The sequence below is a fragment of the Ruditapes philippinarum genome, unplaced genomic scaffold, assembly GCF_026571515.1.
Source record: "Ruditapes philippinarum isolate M1 unplaced genomic scaffold, ASM2657151v2 ctg322_1_1_1_1, whole genome shotgun sequence".
Lineage (NCBI taxonomy): Eukaryota > Metazoa > Mollusca > Bivalvia > Venerida > Veneridae > Ruditapes > Ruditapes philippinarum.
The window spans coordinates 146894-172402 of record NW_026857303.1 but is presented as its reverse complement, the minus strand read 5'-3'; the positions used below and the strand labels follow the sequence as shown (position 1 = coordinate 172402).

General features: G+C 32.4%; 4 protein-coding genes across 5 annotated transcripts; 1 reads left to right on the top strand and 3 right to left on the bottom strand.

Moving 5' to 3' along the window:
* Positions 1–71: 71 nt before the first annotated feature.
* Positions 72–4040, bottom strand: LOC132749323 (uncharacterized). Its single transcript, XM_060739049.1, has 2 exons — positions 3681–4040; positions 72–3208 (listed from the first exon to the last, which is right to left on the bottom strand). Exon 2 carries the CDS (start codon positions 3142–3144, stop codon positions 613–615), a length of 2532 nt encoding a protein of 843 aa, XP_060595032.1. The 5' UTR covers positions 3145–3208; positions 3681–4040; the 3' UTR covers positions 72–612.
* Positions 4041–5566: 1526 nt separating this feature from the next.
* Positions 5567–9359, bottom strand: LOC132749321 (uncharacterized). Of its 2 annotated transcripts, none has more exons than XM_060739047.1 (2): positions 9226–9359; positions 5567–8777 (listed from the first exon to the last, which is right to left on the bottom strand). In XM_060739047.1, the coding sequence occupies exon 2, from the start codon at positions 8723–8725 to the stop codon at positions 6203–6205; it is 2523 nt and encodes an 840-aa protein (XP_060595030.1). In that variant the 5' UTR covers positions 8726–8777; positions 9226–9359; the 3' UTR covers positions 5567–6202. The 2 variants fall into 2 exon arrangements, with proteins under 2 accessions (XP_060595030.1, XP_060595031.1); XM_060739048.1 differs by having other exon boundaries at positions 5567–8774; positions 9226–9345.
* Positions 9360–10541: 1182 nt separating this feature from the next.
* Positions 10542–15594, bottom strand: LOC132749311 (probable imidazolonepropionase). The gene is given in 8 exon segments (XM_060739035.1): positions 10542–10813; positions 11368–11528; positions 11751–11969; positions 12535–12772; positions 13132–13409; positions 13657–13721; positions 14651–14757; positions 15374–15594. Coding segments are annotated over 8 exon segments (1320 nt in total). The 5' UTR covers positions 15523–15594; the 3' UTR covers positions 10542–10710.
* Positions 15595–23930: 8336 nt separating this feature from the next.
* On the top strand, positions 23931–25509 carry LOC132749320 (complement C1q-like protein 4). Its single transcript, XM_060739046.1, has 3 exons — positions 23931–24171; positions 24601–24836; positions 25252–25509. Exons 1-3 carry the CDS (start codon positions 24006–24008, stop codon positions 25468–25470), a joined length of 621 nt encoding a protein of 206 aa, XP_060595029.1. The 5' UTR covers positions 23931–24005; the 3' UTR covers positions 25471–25509.

Below are 25509 nucleotides of genomic sequence, written 5' to 3'. Positions count from 1 at the left end.
TCAAAATTATGAATATATAGTTTTTAAATTCAATGTTCAATATTTGTCCAGCAAGAAATATAAAGACATGGTAAAACGAATGAAAAATAATACATTTACTAACAATAATGATTACAAAGCTAAGATTTGCATTTATTATAATACACAGTATTTAAATAAAGACCGGCGAGTTATTGTCTCCATACTACAACAAGTAATAAACATTGATAAAGATTTTGTACACTATTCTACGAACATTTCGTTGCTAAACCGCTGCAAATCACACTTACTATTCATATTCAATTTCAAAATCCATTCTTTTTATGTTCTATTTTTGTCTCTGTAGAATCATGTACATCTGTTTTAAAGGCCCATTATACCTCATAATTTTTGTTTTCTTCTCTAAAGCTTTTTACTTTTGTTGTCCTGCTTGAACTTCTTCCGAAAAGTATCTCATTGGCCAATTACTTGAACCATCATTTGTATCTGTTGCATTTTAGCAACTAGTACAGTTAAAGTGATTTAGTTTTTTGTATGGAAGCCAAAATACTACTTTGTTTACATTTTGCTACTTTTATTTCATAAACAAAATATAAAAAGCAGGCAACATATCCAAGTAGGAATACTGTATACCTAATAGTGTGTATATTCGTGCACTAAAAAGTCTCTAAATCGGAAATCCAAATCAGGAACTCTCGACTTCTTTCGTTTACTTTTTCGAGTGTACGGACTGTATCTGTAGCTCTTAAAGCTATGATGAATTCTCACCGTTACCGGTTCGATGAAGACAAAATTAGTTCCTTCCTTACGAAGTGGGATGTCAAAATCTTCAGCAGCACACAATTCGTTTTTGTAACTTCCAATGTCATCAAGATGCTTAAACCCCAAACTAAGAATAATATGGGCATACTCGTCTGTGTATTCGGGGTACAACCTCTCCTTCTCTGATAACCAAAGTTGTAACTTCTTCATTAGCTTCTCATTAAACTTAAAAATGGTCTCAATGTCCACGTTTGGTAATTTGTATTGCCCCATGAAGCATATACTGGCTGTTATAGCTTTGTAACTGACATACAGTATAGAAGGTACGATGAATTCCGGGCATACTTGGATTGCCTTTTCTACTGTACTTCGGTTATGATAATCTACAACTGTGTATATTCCACTTTTGAAAAAATCAATGCCTGTCGGATTAAAGTCTCTTCTTACTATAGTGGTAAAATGGTTCATGATCTTGTCATACCATTGTAAGTTGAACAGTAGATTGTAGTATTCACCAACTACCCACGCACTACAATTTTCTTCTCGAAGAATGTTCTCAAATATACCCAAACTTTTCATCATTAATTTGCGACCAGTTAAATACCCAAAAGATATGCTACATGCATGTTGGTGGTAAAGTGTCGCAAGTAAAGCCTGAACGCTTATACAGCCTGATCCACCATCGCTTTTAGCTGCCTTCTCTACATAATAAATTGCAGTTTCTGTAGAGGGTGGCTGGTCACATATTTCAGTTCCGCATAACAAAGAGAGAACAAAGCCCACTTCTCCTTTGTCCAGCAGTGTTGATATGTAAGTTAATAACGTTTCCTGTGCTAAACTGTTCGACAATTGTTGATTTACCAATAAAGGCGTGAACAAACACGCTGCTGATATGTCTTGTGAAAACCAGCAGAACCTGTGTTTTTCTGTCAGCTCTAGAAAGATACCTACTGGGTTCTCAATAACCTTCTGAATGTCAGACAACACAACCTCCCTCGTGCGTTTCGTCATGAAGTGAATCATGTTCCGCTTTGGTATGAAGTACATTGGCAAATATCCGATTCGCAGACAGTTTTCCATCTGATTGAGTAACCTCATCAAAAAATCAAAGGGGTGAATTTCACTCCACTGATCTTCATGGATTTTCTCGCAGAGCTGGAAAAATATAGTTTTGCAGTGGTAGGTAGTTAACCCGCGATTTACTCTATTTATGGAATACTTGAATAAGAACTTGAACAACATGTAACATCTCTTCTGTTTGATACTCAAACTCAGGGCAATAAGTTTCTCACAGTGAGAGAATGATATGAGGAAGTCGTGGGCATCTTTGTGGTGTTTATCCCCCTTTGGGACAATATGACAACCACCTTTAACAACAAAACGGACAAGAGCTTTTGAAGGCCAAGCACGATCTCTATGGATCCATTCTGCTGCTTCATGTGGCCAGCGCGGACACGGGAGTGCAACGACATTATCACAGGAAAGTGTTACTTTCATAAAATCAGATCTTTCTAATTCACAAGTTACCGCTGGTCCATGGCAAGAAAAATGGACGCTTGGGGTCGAATCGGCAAATGGAGTTCTCCGAAAAAATAAGCGTTCCTTTTCCCTACTACGTATTTCATCCTTTAAATATTTTCTGAGAATACTAACTAATTTACTTCTCACAACAACATCTCTTTCATCTGACGATAAGAATCCCGGATAGTTTCGTTTTATGAGAGTTTCTTCAACACGTTCTCGTGGATATTTACTTGGTCTCTTTTCCAACCATCCTGTGTTCATGATAAGTCTTGTATATCCAGGCGGACTTTTCGAAGTATCCAACGAGCAGAAAGCCCTCCTGTTTTCACTGTCAACAATCAGTGAAGTAAATATGTAGATTTTGTCTTCATCTGGACCTTCTGTGACTTTATGTTTTCGTTTTATGTGTGTTACTTCTGGCAAACTTAGTCCATCCGAGCAGCTTCCTGTTAAAACAGTGCAATGTTCTTTATGATTTCTGGATACAGTAAGCATTTCTTTTTCTCGTTGAAAATTTTGCATTGCATAAAGTGTAAGACATCCTGCCATTGGAATTGGTAAAACCAAGTCAAGAATAAAATCCTCCGTAGAGTGAGTAAGAAAATAATTTTCTGACTTGTTTGTGTTCTTAACATCGACATCAAAGATTTCTCTTGCTATAGATTCTGGCATCAACTCAGGATGAGAACTTGGCCGTACTGAATACGGGATCGGTTCTATAGTATAAGGTAGAGGATCATTTTCTATTCCCTGTGCATTGTCTGGACATGTAAGTAATGAAAAATTATGTTTTAAACGTTCTACTGTCTTCTGGTTATGCGCTCTCACATGCCATATTGCTTCACCTTTAAAAGTCCCATTTTTTGCAGATGTTTGCATATTGACAGGTGTGCTATCTCTGTTCAGTTATATTCAATGTATATCTTTTCACGCTTACCAGCTACTGTAACAGAAAATACATTTGTACATAAAATACATTGACTTTTTATATGTGTATGCTAGATATAGGTATATAAAGTACTGTTTTAATACACTTATTGCAATTATTTCATATTTTTTCACTCTTGATTACAAACAAATGCAACTTCATATTTGAATTTTTTTTCGTACATTAGTGCAAGAGCGAAATAACAAAATTAGCCTGCATTTAAGTTCGAAATAAACATTACTAATATCATGTAATAAATTATTAGTTATTGCACCCAAATTTTGGAATAGAACAGCCGAAGTATACATTCTGTTCTAATAAAATAGATTTGTGTTCATTGTCAAAACGCCCATGGGGTTGAAATTTAGTTTGAACAAACTTTACATGTTCACTCGACATTTCAAGGAGTTCAAATTGATAACAAAATATTGAATACTTTAGACATAATATTGAATGTATATATGTATGTGTATAAAACGAAACTAACCTTTATTTGATCATGAAAGCAGAAAACAAGTTTCACCCGTTCGAATCCGTTGTGTTCATATTTAAGCGTTAATAACATGCTCTGCTTTTCAATGTGAGCTAACAATCTCAATGGTTTTTTTTAACGATCTGTAAAATATTTGTTATCTCCATGCATTTTCCTAATATCAGTCAGTGGTTATCTGTATAAGGAAGTAAAATTATCATTGTGCCTAAAGTAAACATTTTTATCATGGTTATAGATCTAATTTCATGGCTTAAAATATAAATGTCTTAAAAACACGGCATGGTAAAAATATGTTATGTTTAAAATCAATTCTACGTTATAATTGCTTAAAATACGTTACGATCAACAATAGTATCCGTTTTTACCACTCCATTTTGTTGTATATGAGTAGTCTTCTTTTTTATATATTTTGTTATTGTTTGGTTAAAAACAATTTAGGTCATATGGCGCCGAAAATAAGTGAACATCGATTGTGATATCAGGTTTATATGTCGTAAGTTTAAACGAAATGAAATGTTCGCTCATATTGTTAGGTTTAAAATTTCGATTAACAACTTATTCCTGTTCTTGAAACAACCATTTGAAACATTTGAAATTCTTCCTTCAAAGTTGGATCATTAAGTGCATTTCGAGTACAACATATTATCAGATATAAAAATAAAAAGCTTAAGTAAGTTATAACTTTACAAAATACAGAAAAAAATCATAATATTATATACGAAATATAATACAACTCATGCGATATATGAAGATTAGAAAGTTTTTATAACAGTTAGGTCTAAATCCTTAACCGATGACATTACGATTTTTCTTGCAAAGCGACCAACATTGCAAACAAAAAAGAAGTAATTACTTGTTGTATTTTGAATGCCTTTCTATCATGTTATCATCAGCATTTCTGTTAATAAAGTGCATGTCAGATACTTTTAGCTTTATCAGTCGCCCTCAGTTTGATTGCACACCTCATCAATACATATTGAAATAAAATTAAGAGAATGGAGTATGTTCAACTATTACTAGTTTGAAAATATAAAACTGATGAACTCTAATCGAATAGAGTTTTTAAATAATAAAAATTCTCTTACATTGGACTAAAAACATCTGGGACTTAATGCGCGCGGCATTTAATCGAAAGGTTCTTAACAGGTATTTGTTTCATTTAAATTTAAAGAAAGAAACGCATATTAAAATTGAAAATATGACAAACAGAATGCCAGACAAGTGTCTGATATTATAAATTTATCAGGCTCGGCACAAAAAAATGATGGCTGGGATAAACCTCGACTATCATTTTTTTTTTCTAAGCCTTGCGTGATAAATTTTGTAATATGAGACAACAGCATGGTTTTCTATTCATTTCAAAGCAAATCACACATACTGTTCTTGTTCAATTGCAAAATCCACACTTTTATGTTGTTTTTTAGTCTCTGTAGAATCGCGTATATCTGTTTTAAAGGTCTATTTTACTTCAGAAAAGATTTGATTTTTTATTTCTCTAAAGCTTTTTTACTATTGATGTACTGCTAGAGATTCCGAAAAGTTACTCATTGAACAATTTGCGTCTGTTAATTATTGGCAATGAGTACAGATAAAGTGATTTAGTTTTTTTGTATGGAAGTAAAAATACTACTTTGTTTACATTTCAAATAAATGTATGCTGCAAAATTTGTTTTACTACTTTTGAAAAAAAAGATTACTTCTAAAATGGAAGGAATGCTGTGTAATTTGTTTTCCGAATTTTGAAAAAAAAATGATTACATTTAGATGTACTCCTACAAAACCTGTATGAGAGACACACTTTTTAAATTTCCTTTTAAGTGAATAGCGCATGCATGAAGTTAAAATCATACTTAAGATAGCAGATATTTTGTTCAGGAACATTTTATTCTGTTAACCAACACTATTCATATGTGTTAAACACCAGTGACATTTCATGTTACAATATTTTTGAGAATATTCCATTATATCCATTATAAAATAATTTTAATGTTTAATTGTTTATAAAGTTAACAAAAATATTTTAATAAGATATACCTTTATAGCTTCATAATAGGAAGCTGCATTATGATCAAAATTATACTATATATAATTTCCAGTTTTTATGTTTGAAACGTAGAAACGTTGTACATCCAAAAGTAACTATAGGGTTAACTTGTAAACATAATACATGTAGATGTATTTAACATGCAATTGTGATACTCTAAATATAATCTTTAAAAATCTTTAAAAGCAATCGACGGACCTATCATCAATGCATCGTAAGAAATATTTTAGAACAATCAACTACTAAGATTACAAACATCATACTGTTTCAGAAATTAATTAAATCGCAAAATAGCTGTACAATGAAATCAATGAAGTAGAGACAAACAGAATTCCTAGTGTAAGAAAGTCCATGACGGCAAAACTGAAAATGCTGCAGGCTAGTTTTGATTGAGTCTGTCCATAGTCGGTTCTGGAATGTGCCAGCTACCGTCCACACCCCTAGTAGGAATACTGCAAAGTCATGTGTACATCTAATAGTGGGTATACTCATGCACTAAAAAGTCTCTAAATCGGAAATCCAAAGCAGGAACTCGCGACTTCTTTCGTTTACTTTTTCGAGTATACGGACTGTATCTGTAGCTCTTAAAGCTATGATGAATTCTCACCGTTACCGGTTCGAAGTAGACAAAAGAATTTCCTTTCTTACGAAGTGGGACGGAAAAATCTTCCGCAGCACAAAATTCGTTTTTGTAATTTTCTATGTCATCAAGATGCTTATACCCCAGACCAAGAATAATATGGGCATACTCGTCTGTGTATTCGGGGTACAACCTCTCCTTCTCTGATAACCAAAGTTGTAACTTCTTCATTAGCTTCTCATTAAACTTAAAAATGGCCTCAATGTCCTCCTTTGGAAGTTTGTATTGCCCCATGAAGCATATACAGGCCGTTATAGCTTTGTAACTGACATACAGTATAGAAGGTACGATGAATTCCGGGGATACTTGTATTGCCTTTTCTGCTGTACTTCGGTTATGGTAATCTACAACTGTGTATATTCCACTTTTGAAAAAATCTATGGCTGTTGGATTGCAGTCTCTTCTTACTAAAGTTGTGAAATGGTTCATGATCTTGTCATAACATTGTAAGTTGAACAGTAGATTGTAGTATTCACCAACTACCCACGCACTACAATTTTCTTCTCGAAGAATGTTCACAAATATACCCAAACTTTTCACCATTAATTTCCGACCATTTAAAGACCCAAAAGATATGCTGCATGCATGCTGGTGGTAAAGTGTCGCAAGTAAAGCCTGCACGCGTATACATCTTCGTCCACCATCGCTTTCAGCTGCCTTCTCTACATAATAAATTGCAGTTTCTGTAGAGGGTGGATCGTCACATATTTCAGTTCCGCATAACAGAGAGAGAACAAAGCTCACTTCTCCTTTGTCCAGCAGTGTTGATATGTAAGTTAATAACGTTTCCTGTGCTAAACTCTTCGACAAATTTTGATTTACCAATAAAGGCGTGAACAAACACGCTGCAGATATGTCTTGTGAAAGCCAGCAGAACCTGTGTTTTTCTGTGAGCTCTAGAAAGATACCTACTGGGTTCTCAATAACCTTCTGAATGTCAGACAACACTACCTCCCTCGTGCGTTTCGTCATGAAGTGAATCATGTTCCGCTTTGGTATGAAGTACATTGGCAAATATCCGATTCGCAGACAGTTTTCCATCTGATTGAGTAACCTCATCAAAAAACCAAAGGGATGTATTTCACTCCACTGATCTTCGTGGATTTTCTCGCAGAGACGGAAAAATATAGTTTTGCAGTGGTAGGTCGTTAACCCGCGATTTATTCTATTTATGGAATACTTGAATAAGAACTTGAACAACATGTAACATCTCTTCTGTTTGATACTCAGACTCAGGGCAATAAGTTTCTCACAGTGAGAGAATGAGATGAGGAAGTCGTGGACATCTTTGTGGTGCTTATCCCCTTTTGGGACAATATGACAACCACCTTTAACAACGAAGCGGACAAGAGCTTTTGGAGGCCAAACACGATCTCTATGGATCCATTCTGATGCTTCATGTGGCCAGCGTGGACACGGGAGTGCAACGACATTATCACGGGAAATTGTAACTTTCATGAAGTCAGACCTTTCTAGTTCACAAGTTACCGCTGGTCCATGGCAAGAAAAATGGACGCTTGGGGTCGAATCGGCAAATGGAGTTCGCCGAAGAAATAAGCGTTCCTTTTCCCTACTACGTATTTCATCCTTTAAATATTTTCTAAGAATATTAACTAATTTTCTTCTCACAACCACATCACTTTCATCTGTCGATAAGAATCCCGGATAGTTTCTTTTAATAAAAGTTTCTTCGATACGTTCTCTTGGATATTTACTTGGTTTCTTTTCCAACCACCCTTTGTTGAAGATAAGTCTTGTATATCCAGGCGGACTTTTCGAAGTATCTAACGAACAGAAAGCCCTCCTGTTTTCACTGTCAACGATTAGTGATGTAAATATGTATATTTTATCTTCATCAGGACCTTCTGTGACTTTATTTTTTCTTTTAATGTGTGTAACTTCTGGCAGACTTAGTCCATCCGAGCAGCTTCCTGTTAAAACAATACAATGTTCTTTATGGTTCCTGGATACAGTAAACATTTCTTTTTCTCGGTGAAAATTTTGCAATGCCAAAAGTGTAAGACATCCGGCCATTGGGATTGGTAAAACCAAGTCAAGTATGAAATCCTCTATAGAATGATTTAGGAATTTACTTCCTGAATTGTGTATGTTCTTGACATCAAAAATGTCTCTTACTATTGATTCTGGCATCAACTCGGGATGAGAGCTTGCCTGTTTTGAAAATAAGATCGGTTCTATAGTGTAAGGTAGAGGATCATTTTCTATTCCCTGTGCATTGTCTGGACATGTAAGTAATGACAAATTGCGTTTTAAACGTTCTGCTGTCTTCTGGTCATATGGTCCAACACGCCATATTGTTTCACCTTTAAAAATCCCCAATGTAGATGTTTGCATATTGGAAGGTGTGTTATCTCTGAATGTACTTTTTTGTCACATCTACCAGCTACTGTAACAGGAAGTACATTTGTACATAAAAACATACACATTTACTCTTGTATGCTAGTGTTAGGTATAAAGTACTGTTTCTAATACACTTGTTTTAATACACTTATTATAATTATATAACAAATGAATCTCAATATAACACTTGATTTTTTCCGTACATTTAGTGCAAGAATCAAATAACAAAATTAGTATTCATTCAAGTTTGAACAAACATTGATAATACATGTACATTGTATATTGTAATAAATCGATTAGTTGTTACACTCAAATCTGGAATAGGACAACCGAAGTATAAATTATGTTCGAATGAAATAGATTTGTGTTTATTGTCGGATTGCAATATATTTTACAAACTTTATATGTTTAAACAGCATTCCACGATTACAAAAATATTGAATATTTTACATGAAATATTGAATATATATATATTTCTATAAAACGAAACTAACCTTCATTCTTCCTTTCGAATCCGTTATCTCCTTTTTAAGCGTTTATAACATGTCCTGCTTATAAGCTTATAATCTAAATGTTTAACGATCCGTAAAAGATTATAATAGCTCCATGCAATAATTCTCTTATCAGTTGTCAGTATAAGGAAGTGAAATTGACATTGCGCCTAAAGTAAACATAATAAATATTTTGGCATAGCAAAACTTCAAAAGGATATAAAATGTAAATGGTCTGAATGACATTGCATGTTATAAATATATTATGTTTCAAATCAATTTTACGTTTTATTTGTTTAAAATACGTTGTGGTCAACATTAATTGTAATATTAGAATAATATGTTGTAGGTTTAAACATTATGAAATGTTAACTCATATTGCTGGGTTTACACTGATTCCTGTTCTTGAAACGGACTTATAACACTTTAAATTATAATAAAAAACATTGAATCTGTTCCATGCATTTCGGGTACAATATGAAAATTAAGAATTAAGGTAAGGAGTTAATTAACAAATTACACACATATAATATTATATACAAAATATAATGCGACACATACGATATATGAAGACCAGAAAAGGTCAAAATCCTAAACCATTAATACAAAATGTATTACGATTTGTTTTGCGAAGCGACCAACATTGCATACGGGAAAATGAAGTAATATTTAAATTGTTGTATTTTGAATACCTTTAAACATATCTGTTACTCTTAATATCTAACACACGAATGAAATATTTTGAAAATTTTGAAGATGTAGAAAATGGTAAAATACGCCAAAACCGTTTGTTTGTTTGACATTTTTCAACTCTTTCCACAGGAGTAAAATAAATCATTTAAAAATCAAATTTTAGAGCAAATAGTTATATTTCAAGACCTGTTTAAATATCTAGGACATACATTCATTGTTTTGTTTATATATAATATACTAGTATAACAGAATACGGTACTAACGTAGTAAGAGAATGTTTTGCATATTTTGAAAACTAATAGGTAATATCGTTGATAGTAAGTTTCTCTGGCTAAGGTAATCATATAATTAACATGGTGGTGGTTTTGGTAGTTTTCACTTCGGATCACGTTAATAAGCCACATTGAATTTACCAGAGCGCCGTTCAGCCACCGAATCTTACATGGGCAGGCTGTTAAGCAGTTTACCAGTACTATTTGCCTTCATTCTCGCAAGGAACTGATAACTTCAGTACATACCAGAGCAGAGGTAACCGAAGAAAGGACTTCATGATCAATCACAACATATATGTATTTGCACACGTTCTAATATATTTACTCATTTTGTAAATTTTCATAAAAATCAATAACAAATCTAGATAGGTGTGCTGCTAAAGATTTATGACAAAACAATAATCTACATAATTCAAGATTTATTAAAATGTGATAAAAAGTACAATGCAGTGAAAATCATACATGCTCAAATGTTTGTAAAAGCTACAAAAATAAAATGACATTGTATATATAGCATTGCGTTTTATTTACTAGATTTTGCCTTAGAATGGACCACCTCTCCCTGGAAGATGACATTTTTCACTATGTCAGTGAAGCAGCCAAATTTATAAATAAGATTTTCCCATCTGAAATGTAAGATATAGCTTTCTTAATCACTAAACAAAATGACAAAGACGTGTTCATATTATAGTGAAATACCAGGCAGTAAAATGAAATTAACAGTGACTTGTGCAGACGTTATACAAAGATATCTTGTAAACTCTAGACGAAAAAAATATGTTTAAGTATTTGGCGTATAAAAGCAACGTTTTATGACATCAGCGTAATATGAATCTGGCACAATTGACTCGCTATAAGCAAATCAACGTGGTTCTAGTAATGTTAACAGTCAATTTTCTAACTACATTTGTAGATTGTTTCGTATGTAGTATCATTTCATTGCATCATATAACAATATTCTTGTGAAAGGGACAGTTTATTTATAGAGAAAGCACTGATGTTCTTTGTTTTATTTGCATTTCTTTTATTTTGCTTTAAAGTAGGGGTTCCATAAATATTTTGCTACAGATTTAATGTATACTGAAAACAACTTTCTTATGAACTACCTTAGCCTTTCGTTCTTGACAAACATTTTGATAAAACATGTATAGTTAACACATCCTTCGTAATGATTTCTTACCGGTTTGTATCTAAAACAACAAAATTTCCATATTTTCCAACTTCGATGGAGCCATGTTTGTCTGAGAGATTTAGCGCATGCGCAGCGTTGATTGTTGCGGCATTAAGTGTCTCGGGCATACTCATGCGCAAAATAACACAGGAAAGGTGCATCACAAGTGGCTGAAAAGTTTAAATTATAATAAGAAATTAAAGTGATTTACTAGTCGGTAAAATATTAGTTCTCTACTTTTTTGTTAATTGCAAAATTGAAAAAAATATGTAAATCTACATGTGTTTAAGAATGCAATGGACAGGACGAAAACAATCCATACAGAAGCAATTTAAAGGGTAGCATTAGCGAGAAATTCATAAATTGAATCATTTTGTTAAACGTTTTATTACCATAGTCAAACAATAAGCATTCGGATTGAAGTCAGAACCGAGAGCTACAGCCATTCCCTTGTCAATCATCTGTCGGACCGGCGGAGGTTTAAGACGAAGAATATAAGCTGTTGTAGGTAGCACTACTCCTACCGATCCAGCGGCTGCCATTGCTGATATTCCATCCTCTGAGATTTCTTCCAAGTGACTTATGGCACGAGCACCAATTTCTGCGCCCATCTATAATGTTTGTATCAAACAATGTATTAATGTTCACATAATGATGACATGACATTATGTTTAATGTTTAAATCAAAGGGACATTACTCTTTAATATTGTTAGATAACAGACAAATGAAGCAAAATAAAAGTACTGAGAGTATGATTCACTAAGTATTTTTCAATAATGAAATAAATGTTATAATTAAAGTGCCTAAGTGAAGTGTTGAAATGGTTTTATTTTAAGGTATGACCACCCTAAGGTAAAACTAAAAAATTTGGGACAACGAAAGGGTCAGAATAAAATGCCTTAAATCCCCTTTAAACAAATACTAATAATAAAGTTTTGTTTAATTTTAAATTTTGCGTTATTTTAAAAAAAGGAAAAGGGAACCATCTTTTTATATTGTTCTTTGATAAAAAATAAGTAATTTTTTTCGGGGTATTTAATTATCAAAAAATTTTAAATATTTTCCCTTTGGGTTGACGTGGGGTTTTCATTTTAAAAGGCAACCCAATAGGGGGTTAAATTCCCTTTTTTTTTTACGAAAACAACATTATAAAAAAACCCAAAATAAAACAAAACCTCTGGGGAAATTCCCGGTTGGGAATGAAGTTTCATCTCCAGGGAAAATTTTTAATTGGGGGACCCCCAAACTTTTTTCCCTTTCTAAAAAAGATCTCGTCGCGCTATATCAAAGACGCCGCGTTCACAAAATACGTCAATATTGTCCACGTGCAATGAGTCGTCTAACATCAGTCTTTGAATTTCTGGAATCTGTTTTTCAAGGACATCGCGTGTGGCATCCTCTGCAGTTGTGTTCCTGCATTGTGAATATGGATTTCTCTATTATTATCATTTCTATAGATTTTGCTTTATACATACATATTTAAATATAAATATATGAATTCTATTCTAATGATTGGTTATGAAAACAAACTACATGCAGATTGTATCAAAATGCATCAAAATGCATGAAATGAATTGATCTTCTACTACAATGTTATAAAAACTATAGCGTAAGGACTATTAATGACAATAAATGCATATCCGCTTTCAAAAGGAGCGCATGAAAATGACACCCAATTGTTTGCACGAAGCATACATTTTCAATTAATCTATATTTATTATATTACATATTTCGATACGTGAAACCAAGCAAATAAAGAACATATATCTCACTTGGGAACAGCATGTGCACCGCAATATGTTGAGGATATACCGATCGCCATGTTACGTTTGGCTCTCTCAATGACTCGCAGCATCTTCACTTCTGTATCAACATCTAGTCCATAGCCACTCTTACATTCTACTAGTGTGGTACCAGCACTTCGTATTGTTTCTAGTCTGTTTTTAAATGAAGCATATAGCTCCTCCTCGGAAGCTTTTCTGGTATGTTCGACAGTGTAATGTATTCCTCCACCAGCCTTATGAACTTCCATGTATGTTGCTCCTGCAAGCTTGTTAATAACAATGGTTTTGACAATAAAGATTTTAAATTCAGACATGTCTGTTTACAGCTAAATATATAAAATCGTTTCAGGTGGTCTGAAAAGTATTTACATTTTACAAAAAGTTCATTCACCCATTGATGTAATATAGTTCTAAAAATTAAATATTGCTTTATTGTGGTTCTTAACTTATCATTCCTAAATAGATATTCCACTTTATATCGTGTTTTTAAACTAACATTTCAAGTATACTTACCTTCATAGCGAACTCATGTACACGGTCACCTGCCCATACTGGATGTGTGTGAGCATCTACCAAACCTATAATTGGAAAACGTTTGTTAATTTAAAGTATATGATTACATAAAAAGAGGACGAAATTGTGTTCGTGTGCCGTAAAACCAAACTTAACAAAATAAAAGTATATGTTGGAAAGTACAATCAGATACATAATCAAGTTAAAACCCTTTATTGAATTTGATCTATAATCTAAAATGTATCTATTAATATATTAGAAAAATATTATACATACAATTCATTTGTATATGATTTCATTTTCATTTTCGTCGATATGTCAACGAAATTTGGTTTTATTACATTTGTAATGTACTTTTCAGTGTAATTCAGTTATCGAATATGAATATATATATTTATCACTTTTAAAGGAACTCCGCTGAGGTCCAAAAACCTAAAACCATAAAATTTGAATTTCTTACATAGATTAGCAGGGGCACTCAAAATAGGAAGATATGCAATAGATGATTAAGAAATATTGTTGGAAATAGATTGCTAATTTTTGTGCAATGCTTTGCCCGATTTGAGTGAAAAGCTTTACAGCGTTTTTCAATTATGGGTATTTTTTCACAATCGTTCTGGAAAAACATAGTGAGCGAATGATCTGAAAATTTGCACACAAGTTCTTGGTCTAGACCTTCATCAAATGGAAAATTAATTTCAAAAAATCATTTCTAGTCCCGTCAAGTCAAGATACCTCCGTGCAGTCTCTTTTAAATGGAGGATAGAGCCCTCTGTTTCTTCTCGTAAGAATAAAAGCTTGAAAGATATTTTTTGTATAGCTGAATACATTATTTACGGTGTATATTGTTGCATGTATTTCTCTTATATGTCTTGATATAAAGACATAATGACTCATAATGATAGATTACCTGGAATAAAAGAACATTTTCCTTGAATAATATAACCTTTACCTGGAATAATTAAATACTTACCCGGAATAATAGAATATTTACCTGGAATAATTGAACACCCACTTGCATCAATAACTGTCTCTGCATTTATATCTGGGTTCCTATTTGCAACTTCTTTATCAGTGCCAATGTCCGTTATGATCCCGTTTCTGTACACGAAAAATTGTTTATTTTAAGATATTTAGAAAATGATAGCTTAATACTAAATACACTAGCATTAAGTTTAACATCAGCATAAAGCATAATTTTGTTATCTGCTTTTAACATTGTTGCAAAAAGATCTAAAATACATATGTTGATAAATTGTATGGCAAAGTATATAATAAGACAAGAGTTGTGGTTTAGAAATATAACTTTAAAGCTGCATGCCTCCAGATGAGCCAAAACCTTTCAAGAAAATCAACTTTGCGAAAATATACTATGCTTTTAAGAGAAGTAAAATGATTTACATGTCATATGCAAAGACTGATTTTGCTGTATTTATCACAATATTTCTACTGCGTGACTAACGCCGTAAGGGCTATTTTTGCATTTTTTACCTTTATTAGGTAATTTTCTGGGATTTAAAGTGTCGTTTGCAATGTGTAAAATATTTTCTTTGTTCACTTGGCAACATTTAATGTTTTATTACATTTTTAGAATTTTCATGGAAATGAGCATGAATTGGAGGCATGCTGCTTAAATGCGTGATATAACAAAGCCAGCATTCATTAATGCTGTGTTGTACATTTATATATTAATAAACAATAATGATATATAACGTACCTATCAACTAGAATACTGTATCCTACACCTTCTTCTTGTAATATATCCACAGTATTCATTTCAGGCCCCTGTTTAACACGACGACCGTCTGCACAAACTTGTACAATTTGTTTTGCAGAATGCACTAAAAGTTTATTCGTCGGCGGCATTGTTTAATATAATATTTTCGGAAGTTTAACTATTATTCGACTGATGTGAGTTGAGTTTATCGGGACTTATTAAGATAACGAGCCATAAGATTATGACGGGTCACGTCAAATAAACGAGATAAGCTGCTGGTAGTATAAAAGTGTGTATCACAAATGGACAAGTGAACCTCATTATTATTATTCGTGTTTTTATTCGTCAGATTTTCAATTTCAACGTAATTTGTCAAGAAATTAATAGCAAAATGACTGATGACTTAGGTTAATAATGATAATAATAATAATAATAAAGACTATTTAACGAGAGAACTCATTTGAACAAACATATCAATCTTCCATGAGGCCCTCAACAAGGAACAATATAAATTTAACATATTCAAACTATTTAAATACATACATGTAAATATATACAGAAGATTATCGATTTGTATAAATTGATGTGTGATAATATCTCAAGTATAAAGTTTTAAAAAGGTTCATAAGATTAAATTATACCAGACTATTTATTGAATACAATTAAACTTCAACACTGAAACAGGATGAATATATAAATATGTGTTTACGAGTACTCATACTAAAATGACTAATTCAAAGACATAGAAACAAACACACTGCAAAACTATGTAACATATTTATTAAACAATATATCTCATACATAAAACATTTGAAAAATAAAGACAACATTATATATTACAACGCTGTCGTATCTCGGAGATAGCGAGACTTATGGCAGTGTAGCAGGCGTGGTTCATATCTATAACTCACCACACCAATAAAACGCCGCCATATTTTATTACTCAATTATATTTATCAACACAATCCATTTTTGCAAATTAACAATCCAACACTTGATTGGAAATTATCACTGTTTTAGCAATAAGGAAATTATTTATTAGCGTTCCTGTGGTTGACTAATTGAAAGGTTAAGACAAGAAGATAACATCGTATTTCGATCTTATATGCCTGACAGTGAATAAATTATCATCTATGATACCTCACATATGCTTGCATTTGTTCTTTTGTACCAATTCGACAAGACATTGGTAAATAATCATTATAGAAGAGTTAGGTTAGAAAGATAGACTTCATCCACTGTACCTACCGATTAATTAAACATCATGTTCATATAGTAAATAACTCATTGCGACTGCAACGTAAAGTTGGCTCTTTAGGAATTAAAGAAAAAATCTAAATAACAAGTACATATAAATGTTAGTAACAAAAGTAAAAACATTACTAATATGGTATTTAATAGAAAACAGTTAAAATACTCATCAACAATTTAAGCAAAAAAGTAACATAAAATAGTTTGACTGAATCTAGCTCTGATTGAACAACCGCCATTTTATCAATGAAAACATTTAATGAATGAAACTTCAACTCAATAAGGAGGGAGAAAATGTAAACTTGCCAATTATTGCTTTACTCAACTACCACTAGCTTCAACTTTAAAAACCACATTTCTTTAAAAAAAAATGCAACTTCAAAATGAGGTTACTTTTTAACTTTTTAAGGAAAGAAGTAATTAAAACTCAATTAACAGATAATGCATGAGTTGACTCTATTGGAAAACTGTAACAGTATTTTGTTACTATAGAGCCCGTTAACACACCGTTGAACTATGTTAATTGACTATCGAGAGAAAGAATGGTCTTTACTCTCATTGACACATTGCTTTGTGTAATTTTGAAGACATAAGCCATTAATTTGAAGATTTATTAAACTTGTTCATGAGCCACCAATTATCAAAAGCACTATCTGCATCAGAAAAACGGTTTAAACAAAAAGGTGTGGAAAGGCAGTCTTTTGTGGTTGAAATATAGACTGGGTAAACCGTAGTGTATCTAAGATTCAAATCTCCGATTAAAACGACCATGAAAAGTGTCAAATACAATATCTCGGTTTGAATACTTTTGGGACAGTGTTTTATGAATGAAGTACACTGTGGTATCTTAGTACTTTGTCAGTTATGAATAAGTATTGGAATAAGAAACGCAAAGTGACACCTGTTTCATTAAACATTTACTATGATATGTATAAAAATGCAAGATTATCTATGTGTTCTTGTTATATTAAAAAATCGAAGAATACAAATGTATTAGTTAAGAAGAAATGGTTGGCTTAAGATAGACATTTGACCAATGATGGTCATGCCACCTCAAATCACTGATGCTTCAACCATGGCATAATTGGATCTAAACACACTTAACCTTATATCAAAAATAAATATAATAAAAGTGTCAGATAGGAAGGTATTTCAGACCAACGTAATAAACTAATTTACGTGAATAATATATGTCTTACTCACCCCCTTGTACCAAAAATAACTACGCTACTTTTTGTTAATCAAATATACTTCTAAGTGTAATGCCGTGGACAAAATTTAATCACAAAATGTCGAGACCACATTCTTCTATTACAAAGGAAAGTCATTTATTTCTTTCAGACCCTCCCCTCAACAAATCGTCAGTCCCGTATGTGCTTTCAACCGGAAGTGATGTCAATTAATCTATCCGCCATATTTCAAATGTGACAAAGTATCTGTTTACGTCATTACATCATTCCCACTTCAGTTTCAACAACATGAACACAACCTTAAAAGGTGGAAGACAATTTCAATTTATTGACCGAAGACTGTATGTCGCAAAATCAGTCTGCAACGCAGCATGATTGGTAATATTCTACATCCGTGTCTTTCAGGTTTAGAAGATATTTCATCGGTAAACATGACCAGTTTTGGCTCATTCTTGGTCAGATGAAGTGTAGAATGGACAGTTAGTATAAAAGGCCGCAATTACGCAGTGGGTAGACACGAATAGTTCAATCAAATAACGTAAACACCAATTCAAGGCGGTTGGTTAAATATATAATTTGGTGACAATGAACCTTGCAGACTGCGGGGAGTGTATTAACACGGGACCCATCAAGAATGAAAGTCCTTGAATTAAAATGATACTGTAATAAATAACATCTCAACCTTTTATGCAACAAGTGGAAGACATGTTTTTATTGAAAGTATCGAAATAAATGAAGGACCAACAAAAAGGAGGAAACAGTTCATATTTATTGTTGAATGAACGCCGCGTGACAATAGCAGAGGATAAAGAGAATATCATTTTCTATCGAAGTGAAAGTTTCGTGACTTTTTTTTGGACTTTTTTTGTTTGTTTGTTATCTTACTTATTTTACATTTATTTGTTTATTTTTCATTTATTTATTTTATTTGTTTGTTTGTTTGTTTTATGTTACGCTTTTTCCCAACAGTATTTCAGTCATATAGGCGGGTAGTTTCCTAACCATCGTTCCTGGAGAGTTACACCAGTACTAGACTACCTTCCTCCGCGCTAAACTACCAAAGCATCTCCCGGGGATGGAACCCACGCCAGAGAGGTAACTGGATTAGAAGTCATCGACTCTAACCACTCGACCACGGAGGCGATTTATTTATTTATTTATTTATTTATTTATGGGGGCAATTTTGCTACACACTGATATACAAAAGGTATATTCAATAAATAATCCAATGCTTAATGTAGCTCTAAATCTCTTAAATAGTTTAGAAATACCATTATGTCTTAAATTATTTTTTAAAAAAACACTATTTCTTATAATCAATGGACAAAAAAGTCAACTTTGATACTCATATTACCGATATTTCTTTAAATTGAGGTAATTATGATATCAAAATTATGATACACTTGGTGTAAATTATTCGTAAATTATAAAAAGCGAAAATGTCAATTTGACACTTAAGGTTATACGTATTTAACACTCAATTTAGTTTGTCAATGATTTCACCTTTAAAATTCCTAAGCTGATTTATTACTACGTTTCTCTATTTTGTATAACAAAATACACCAATATATCATTATTGTGGAAATGTGAATGCCCACTTTAACTATAAATAGAGACGGTTGAAACACGCAACATATTTACTGGTTTTATGATTTTACTTATTGATCGTGCAAACATTAAAAGCATTATTTTCCGCTTCTCGGTACCAAGATGGTAAAATATATTTGAATCAGCATGCTAAACATATAAAAAGACCGTTTTAAAAAGCAGTTCTACATTTCACTGTGCTGTGAAGATCGTTTTCTATATTATAAAGAAAATCAAACGTACACAAAATTCAATTAAAATACATGATAAGATTGATAACTTTATTTTCAATATTCCATAACGCCATATGGCCCATGAAGATATACAATACATTATATGTGACAAGACAGTATATAGCATAAATATACAAAACAATTGAAACATGCACCATATTATTTTCTAGAAGAAGATCAAGTACTATAGGTCTTAAATAGATATTGGCGAGTATAATCTGAAGAAAAGACTGAAACATGATAACAGCACATTCTAGCGCAATAATAATTGGCAATCATATTTGATTGCAAATATGTAAAATTTTAAATATTAATTATTCATAAATTTACATGTCTAGCTGTGATTTCTGTATGTTTAAGGAAATGAAATAAGTCGAACATTACTAAAACAAATAGTTTTAACTATTGTATGCAAACGATTCATTCATGTTTAATCTGTGAAATAGTTAGATGAGGGAATTTACTTCAACACATGTGACTAAAAATACAAAATTCTCGTTGAGTAGTTATATCATAATGTTATTCATTAAAAGAAAAGATGAATTTACACAGAAATTGAAAGTTCTTATCGAACAGATAACGAGTAACTTAACGGCTTAGCTGACATTGCATGCTTAAGTCGAAATCTTTAGTAAACTGTCACACGAAAGTTAGCATAACGAAACCGTGTCAAGACCTCCCAACTTAATTTAATGCGTTTCTTCATTGCGAAATTGCATGTAAAGCCTGCATTGACACTGTGACACCATGATGATGTCATTTGTGACAGTTAACTGAATATGAACAACCTCCAAAGAAGAAGTTAATTACCCCGACAGTCGGAAGAAAACAGAAATAGTCTAATATATTTATGAAGACGCATAAACGGTATCTAGCGTATATAAGCAAATAAACGTATTCTATCATGAGAGCTTTTCACTTCCTTACAAAGTAATGATATCTTGTTTGTTATTTAATATTGAAATTTTATATTTTCTTCGTGTTCAAATGTAAGGCAATAGCATAATGTGCATTACCGTGTTGGTAAGCTGATTTTAGAACATGTACACCACTGTAACCTAAAAAGTAGGTACCAGTGCGAAATATCAAATAATAATTGTGATGTGCACTTACAATTGTATTTTATACGTATATATTGATAAGAACAACATTTTTATACATTTTGTTACAGTTATTTGTACATTATATGCCCTGGGGATAACTAAATTTAACGCTTTTCCAGATATTTTTTTCTCAGTTACCCTCATTGAATTTTGAAGCTGCATGTTAATCTCCATATGTAAAGCTCTTTGAAAATGGCAAAAACAAGTCCACTTTGACGCCGCAAGTTAATTTTAAATTTTAAAAAACTACTACATTGTGTAGTAAGTTGTCCCTGAAGGGTTTAGGTCATGTCGGACTGCAGACCGGAATTCCACCAGTAAATGAGATGACAGGGATTAAACTGCAATGAACTGCTAACCAGAATTCCACGAGTCAACCATATGACATAGCTGTTGTTCCAAACTTTCAACACCCGGTGTCAGCGTAACTTTACGCCCGATCACAACATTGATATCAAATCAACACTTGAATGGATACTGAACATGATAAGATTTTACTGATGCACATTTTTATCGACTTCACTTGGTATTTAAACACGTCAATCTGTCAATATTGTGAAACAAAACAATGTAAAGCCTACACCCTTTTATGTTTTATTTTCTTTTCATTTTAAAATATTTTAGTTAAGTAAAAAAATAAGATGAAACAGGCGAAAATAAAGATAGTGATCACGTGATTTGTCCTGTAATGATCATATTAATGTAGATCTAAAATAGATTATGATTTACAAAAGAGAATCTGAAAATATTATACTTTAATCTTATGTACAAAAAATATCAAATATATATTTATTTAGAATTTCTAAAATTGACTTAAGTAGAATCTACAGTGCAGATAAATTGTGATCGATATTAGCTTAGATAAATAATTGTTAAATAACTGGTAAGATAAAACAAATGCTTATAAGAAATATATGAAATATGGAATAAAAAGCATACACCAGTAAAATTTAAATAAATTGTTGTTTATTCGAATTTAAACATATTTCAAGCTCTATTGATGAATTTTTACAGATTAATTGCTTAACATCATTTGCGTGCGTAGATTTTTATATAGAAAATATCATAAAAAAGATGCGTTTTCTATTTTCTCGTCTCCATTGTAAACAGTGTAATAAAAGCATATATGAGCACATAGAAAGTGTGTATATTATTCTTATAATTATACGACCCAGTAATCGGAATATTTTATCGGACAATGTAGTAGTCACTTGCAAATAAATTTATGTGCTATCGAATTGAAATGTATAAATATGAGTGTTTCCTTATACATATATATATTATAATTGACATTTATCATCATTCTTTGTATATAACATACTCTTCTCATGATATTTGTTGCCGCCTAATATATTCATTTAGGCAAAAAAACTGTATATAATGTTTATATGTCTAATAAAATATTGAATTGAATTGAATTCTATCTCCGTAGTGAAATGTAAAACACTAAATTAGTTAACTTAATATATCGTTATTTTTACATGTTTTCGTGTAATCAAATTACCTCATATCTTAACGATATATTCCTTCAATAAAACATTATCAGTCAGTACATTATGGTGACCATTAAACTGTGATATCTGTAATCTATGAACCTTTTGTTTTACGTCGTGAGAATTTATCTCCACCTAATAAAGAAATACAAGTGTTAATCTTGTCAGACAATTAATATATTTTAATGACTGGTCCACACAGGGGTGTTGAAATAAACGATGTTTTCAAATGAAAAAAATGTATATATATCGCGTTAAACGAATGCCATGTCCTCAGATATAAATTTGTGTTTTAAATTCCAAAACGGGCGGTGACGGTTAGTAAAATTAAATTTTTTAGATAGAGGCACGCGTGAGGTAAGAAAACATGACTCGTTTTATGCTATTCGCATACTAGATAAATACTTATTCATAAGACCAATACGAAGATTCTACTACAAAAAGAAAGAGAAAAAATTATATAACATGTCATTTATCAAACAATGATTGGAAAGTTTCATCATCAATCGAGGCTGTTATTCAACAGCCTTGCAAATGTTAACGATGAAACATTAGTATTTATTAAGAATTACGACACCCCTGTCCATTCCATGTAGCATTGCTAGTATTATGGCAATTTGGTGTTGACAAGGCCTGGGATTATTGTGCCCATCGATGAAATATTCCTTAAATCTATCATCAAATTCATTGTTCTAAGTTATACCTGCAGTATAAAAGAAACCACCCGATGACGTCCTGAAATAAAAGAAATATCATTACATTCTAGCTTGATGATATGTACGGGTAGTGATAAGGCGTTGTGCCATGTGGTTCGCCATGATTTGATGAGATTTTTCGGCAAAGTGGCAAAGATGAGATATCATCTGCAATTATTAAACATTCATGTATATATCGTTATATATCTATCTAAATATTATTAGATGATTTGAAATTTAAATATCTGAACAAAAGGCATTTAATTTAGATGATTTCTCTGATTCAGTGGTTGCAGTATGTTTTTTATATCCGTAATTTTGATAGTGTGAGTTCGTTCAAGGTAAACAGGTCCGTGGAATTCGGTTTGTTTGTTGAATTGTTGAATTTGATATTTCAGATTTTCCGACAATAGCTGTAAGTATATGAATCTAATTATAAAGATGATGTTATGAGCTTGGTGCAAATGAATGAACCCACATTATTGTAGAAAGAGTGCCTGTTTTGCTCGTTGCTATTAAAAACCTCATTTCTGTTTGGTATGTGTCTGGTCTAGAAATATATAATCAGTTCAATGAAAACAAACGCTTTTCTTTAGCTTTCGACGTTAAGTCTTCTTCAGAAAAAATTGACGTTTATTTTTTTCTAGTATAGAAATGAATTTATATCACTGCGTGATTTTAGAGGCGACTTAATGCATAGGTTCGAATTCCCGGAGGCTATGGACCTCTTAGCTCCAGTAGGTAAGGTGGTTTTGGCCTCGGGTGTTGCTTTAATTTAGTAACCCCCGAGGTTTGTCAAAATCATCTTTCCAGTTCTGGTGCCGTCAGACTTAAATCGTTGTGTTGGTGAGCCGTAAAACCAAACAAAACGAAAAACAAACAAAAAGTGTACTGACATTTGGTTGATAAAGACATTAAAGCGAATGGTTCCTCAATGTTATGTTACTATCATTCTCTCTACTTATCTTCGATCAAAGTGCACAGAGCTTTTGCAATAAACAAAGTTTAGGTCAGTATGGTAAGATAAGACTTCTGTCACAAACAGCTTTATATTCTATTCATGCTATTCTCCCGTCCGAGATGTTAAAAACGTTGTTCTATCTCGCCAGTTTTGTCGCTTTAGCGACATTTTCAAAGCTGGATGAAGGTGACATTGACATTAAGAGTCTGGCAAAGCAAATGAAAGCTCTGCAAAATGAAGTCGAGGATTTGAAAAATAGGGTTCAGGTCTGCGAAAACAATTCAGGTAAGTGAAAGGTATATACATTATCGTGATTAGGTACAAAACGATTGGTTTTCTTAACCATGTGAAATTAAAACATTTCAAAAATTAGTAACTTAAAAGCGTAAATCTTGCGTTCATTAAACTTTTCGTAACGAGAAATACGTACCACAGAGATTAGTGTACAGCCAATAAGATAGCATATACCTTTTGCAGTTTTCAGACGGTTACGCAAAAGAAATCGGGTCATTACCTAGAAGGAAGGATAGAAATATCTTTAAGTCGATCTACAAATACTTAAGGAATATATCATATACAAGAGATTACTAAAATCACTCAGGTAAGAAAAGTCCATTGTTTAAACAGCAAGGAACACTGCATTTTAACTTGGAAACAAATCTGTCAAATACCTTTGATCAAGTATAGCTAGTCATAATGTTACTATGTTTGCAGAAAAGCGAAGATCAAAGAAGTTTTTGCTATCAGACAACTTTGAAAATGGTCCGGTAGCCTTTTCTTCATATGTGACTAACTACCAAAGCAACGTGGCTGAACACAAGACCATCAGATTTGATGGCGCTGTCTTGAACGACGGAAATGCATACAACAACCACACTGGTATTTTCACATGCCCTGTCAGCGGTGTGTACCTGGTGTCGTTTTTCATAGCTGATCGAGACGTAAACCAGGTAGGGATTTCATAATTGTTTTGTAATTTTTATTTATCTTATTTTGGTACTTATGACATTTAGTATATGATCCCTTGTTTAAAAGCGTATAATAATATAATTTAATATATTGCATGTTAAAAGTGAATTTTCTTCTGTGTGCCCTGATTGGGTGTGTCCGGGGGCTGCGTCCTGTGAACGTTGCCTTTGCCTTGTTAATCTTTATTCTCGTTTTTTATTCTAGTAACTTAACATGTTAATGCAAAATTTATGCTAATCTTGTATCCATAGCGTTATTTGAATAGTTGTATGTTTGGCATAGTACTTTAAATGAGGTCAGATATTTCGTACATTGAAGAGTATTAAAGATTTTTGTAACGTCATGTTTCGTTGTTATTCTAATTAATCAAAAGTGTTTTTACTTTATATTTAATAGGTCCTAGTTCAGCTTAATGTTGATAATACAATTGTTTCTTCTGCCTGTGCCGAGACGATACAAAATCGTCATATAGACCAGGGCGGTAATGTTGTGCTCGTTCGTCTGACAAAGGGGCAAAATATGTGGGTAGAGGTGATCACTGGCAACGCCCATATTGAGAGTCATGATGCCTATAGATTCACGACATTCTCTGCTGTGCTTTTGTATGAGGTATAATAATAAAAAATGGAACAACAAGAAAAGATTGATATATTA